The sequence below is a fragment of the Lathyrus oleraceus genome, chromosome 7, assembly GCF_024323335.1.
Source record: "Lathyrus oleraceus cultivar Zhongwan6 chromosome 7, CAAS_Psat_ZW6_1.0, whole genome shotgun sequence".
Classification (NCBI taxonomy): Eukaryota; Viridiplantae; Streptophyta; class Magnoliopsida; order Fabales; family Fabaceae; genus Lathyrus; species Lathyrus oleraceus.
The window spans coordinates 224,997,969-224,999,504 of NC_066585.1; the positions used below are offsets into that span (position 1 = coordinate 224,997,969).

At 42.9% G+C, this 1,536-nt stretch overlaps 1 protein-coding gene across 1 annotated transcript; it reads left to right on the forward strand.

The window, feature by feature from the left end:
* Positions 1-350: 350 nt before the first annotated feature.
* Positions 351-815, forward strand: LOC127103057 (uncharacterized). The gene has a single exon (XM_051040351.1). It carries the CDS (start codon positions 351-353, stop codon positions 813-815), a length of 465 nt encoding a protein of 154 aa, XP_050896308.1.
* Positions 816-1,536: the final 721 nt, after the last annotated feature.

Consider the following 1,536-nt stretch of genomic DNA (forward strand, 5'->3'; position numbering starts at 1 on the left):
ATGTATCCAAGTGGGTGGAAGCTGTAGCATTACCCTCCAATGATGCTAAAGTGGCGGTGACATTTTTGAAGAACAATATCTTTTTGAGATTTGGAGTGCCAAGAGCACTTATTAGTGATGAAGGCACCCACTTTTTGAACAAATTGATGGAAAACTTGCTGAAGAAGTATAATGTTAAACACAAGATCGCCACTCCGTATCACCCTCAAACGAGTGGCCAGGTCGAAGTGTCCAACAAGCAGATTAAGCAAGTATTGGAAAAGACTGTGTGCGCATCTAGGAAGGATTGAGCACTAAAGTTAGAAGATGCACTATGGGCATACATAATAGCCTTCAAAACACCCATAGGGATGTCCCCGTATCAATTGGTTTATGGTAAAGTTTGTCACTTGCCACTAGAGTTGGAGCACAAAGCATTTTGGGCATCCAAATTCTTGAATTATGACCTGGCTAAAGTAGGTGAGTCCTGCATCCTTCAGCTCTATGAGTTAGAGGAATTTCAAAATCAAGCGCATGAAAATGCTAAGATGTATAAAGAACAGACAAAGAAATGGTACAATCAAATGCTGCAGAGAAAAGAGTTTGTCGAGGGACAACTAGTGCTCTTGTTCAACTCCAAATTAAAACTTTTTCCAGGGAAGTTGGAATCTAGGTGGTCTGGCCCGTTTTTGGTGCACAAAGTGTTCCCCCATGGAGCAATCGAAGTGAAAAATCCAAATAATGAGGACACCTTCAAAGTAAATGGACAATGGTTGAAGCACTACTATCAGGGACATGAAAGTGGTCTGATTGAGAATGTTCGTCTCCAAGAATGAGGGAGACGACCGCCGAGCCATGCGATGTTAAACGCAGCGCTTCATGGGAGGCAACCCACACGGTTTTTATCTAACTATTTCCATGTTTGGTGTATTTACAGGTTCATTCGTAGGTTCACGGTTACATCGTGCAGCTCGAAAGAGAAAGGTTAAGTAAGATTTTCGGACACCAGAAGAACAGGGATAAAATCAAAAAATAGTGAAAAAGTCGAAAAGTTTTGGAAAAATAGGGCCCTGACACGGGCGTCCGTGTCACCTGACACGGCCCGTGTCAGGAAAGGAAGCAAAACCATAATTTACAGTAGGCTGACACGGCCACCCATGTCAGCCCTACTAGGACACGCCTCCAATTATAGTGGCCTGACACGAACGCCCGTGTCAGCTGACACAACCCGGGTCAGGCCCAACGGTCATATTTTTCAAATTTTGTCTTTTTGTGGACCCCACCCGAAATTTTCACCACTTAAACACATTTTACCCACAATTTACCAATAAAATCTGATTTTTCTTACTCTCTCTCTTTCATACCTTCTCCTTCCTCACACTTTCTCCACATTCCTCCATTACCAAACTCACAAAAAGCTCCCAACTTTACCACCATTCCCCGTCCAAATTGCCGGCACCCTTCACGAAAGTTGTTCTACTCTCCATCCTCTACAAAGCTACGGTAATCTTTTTCCGTTTTCCGTGAAAAAAGTTTTGGGTGATAATTTGTATTTCA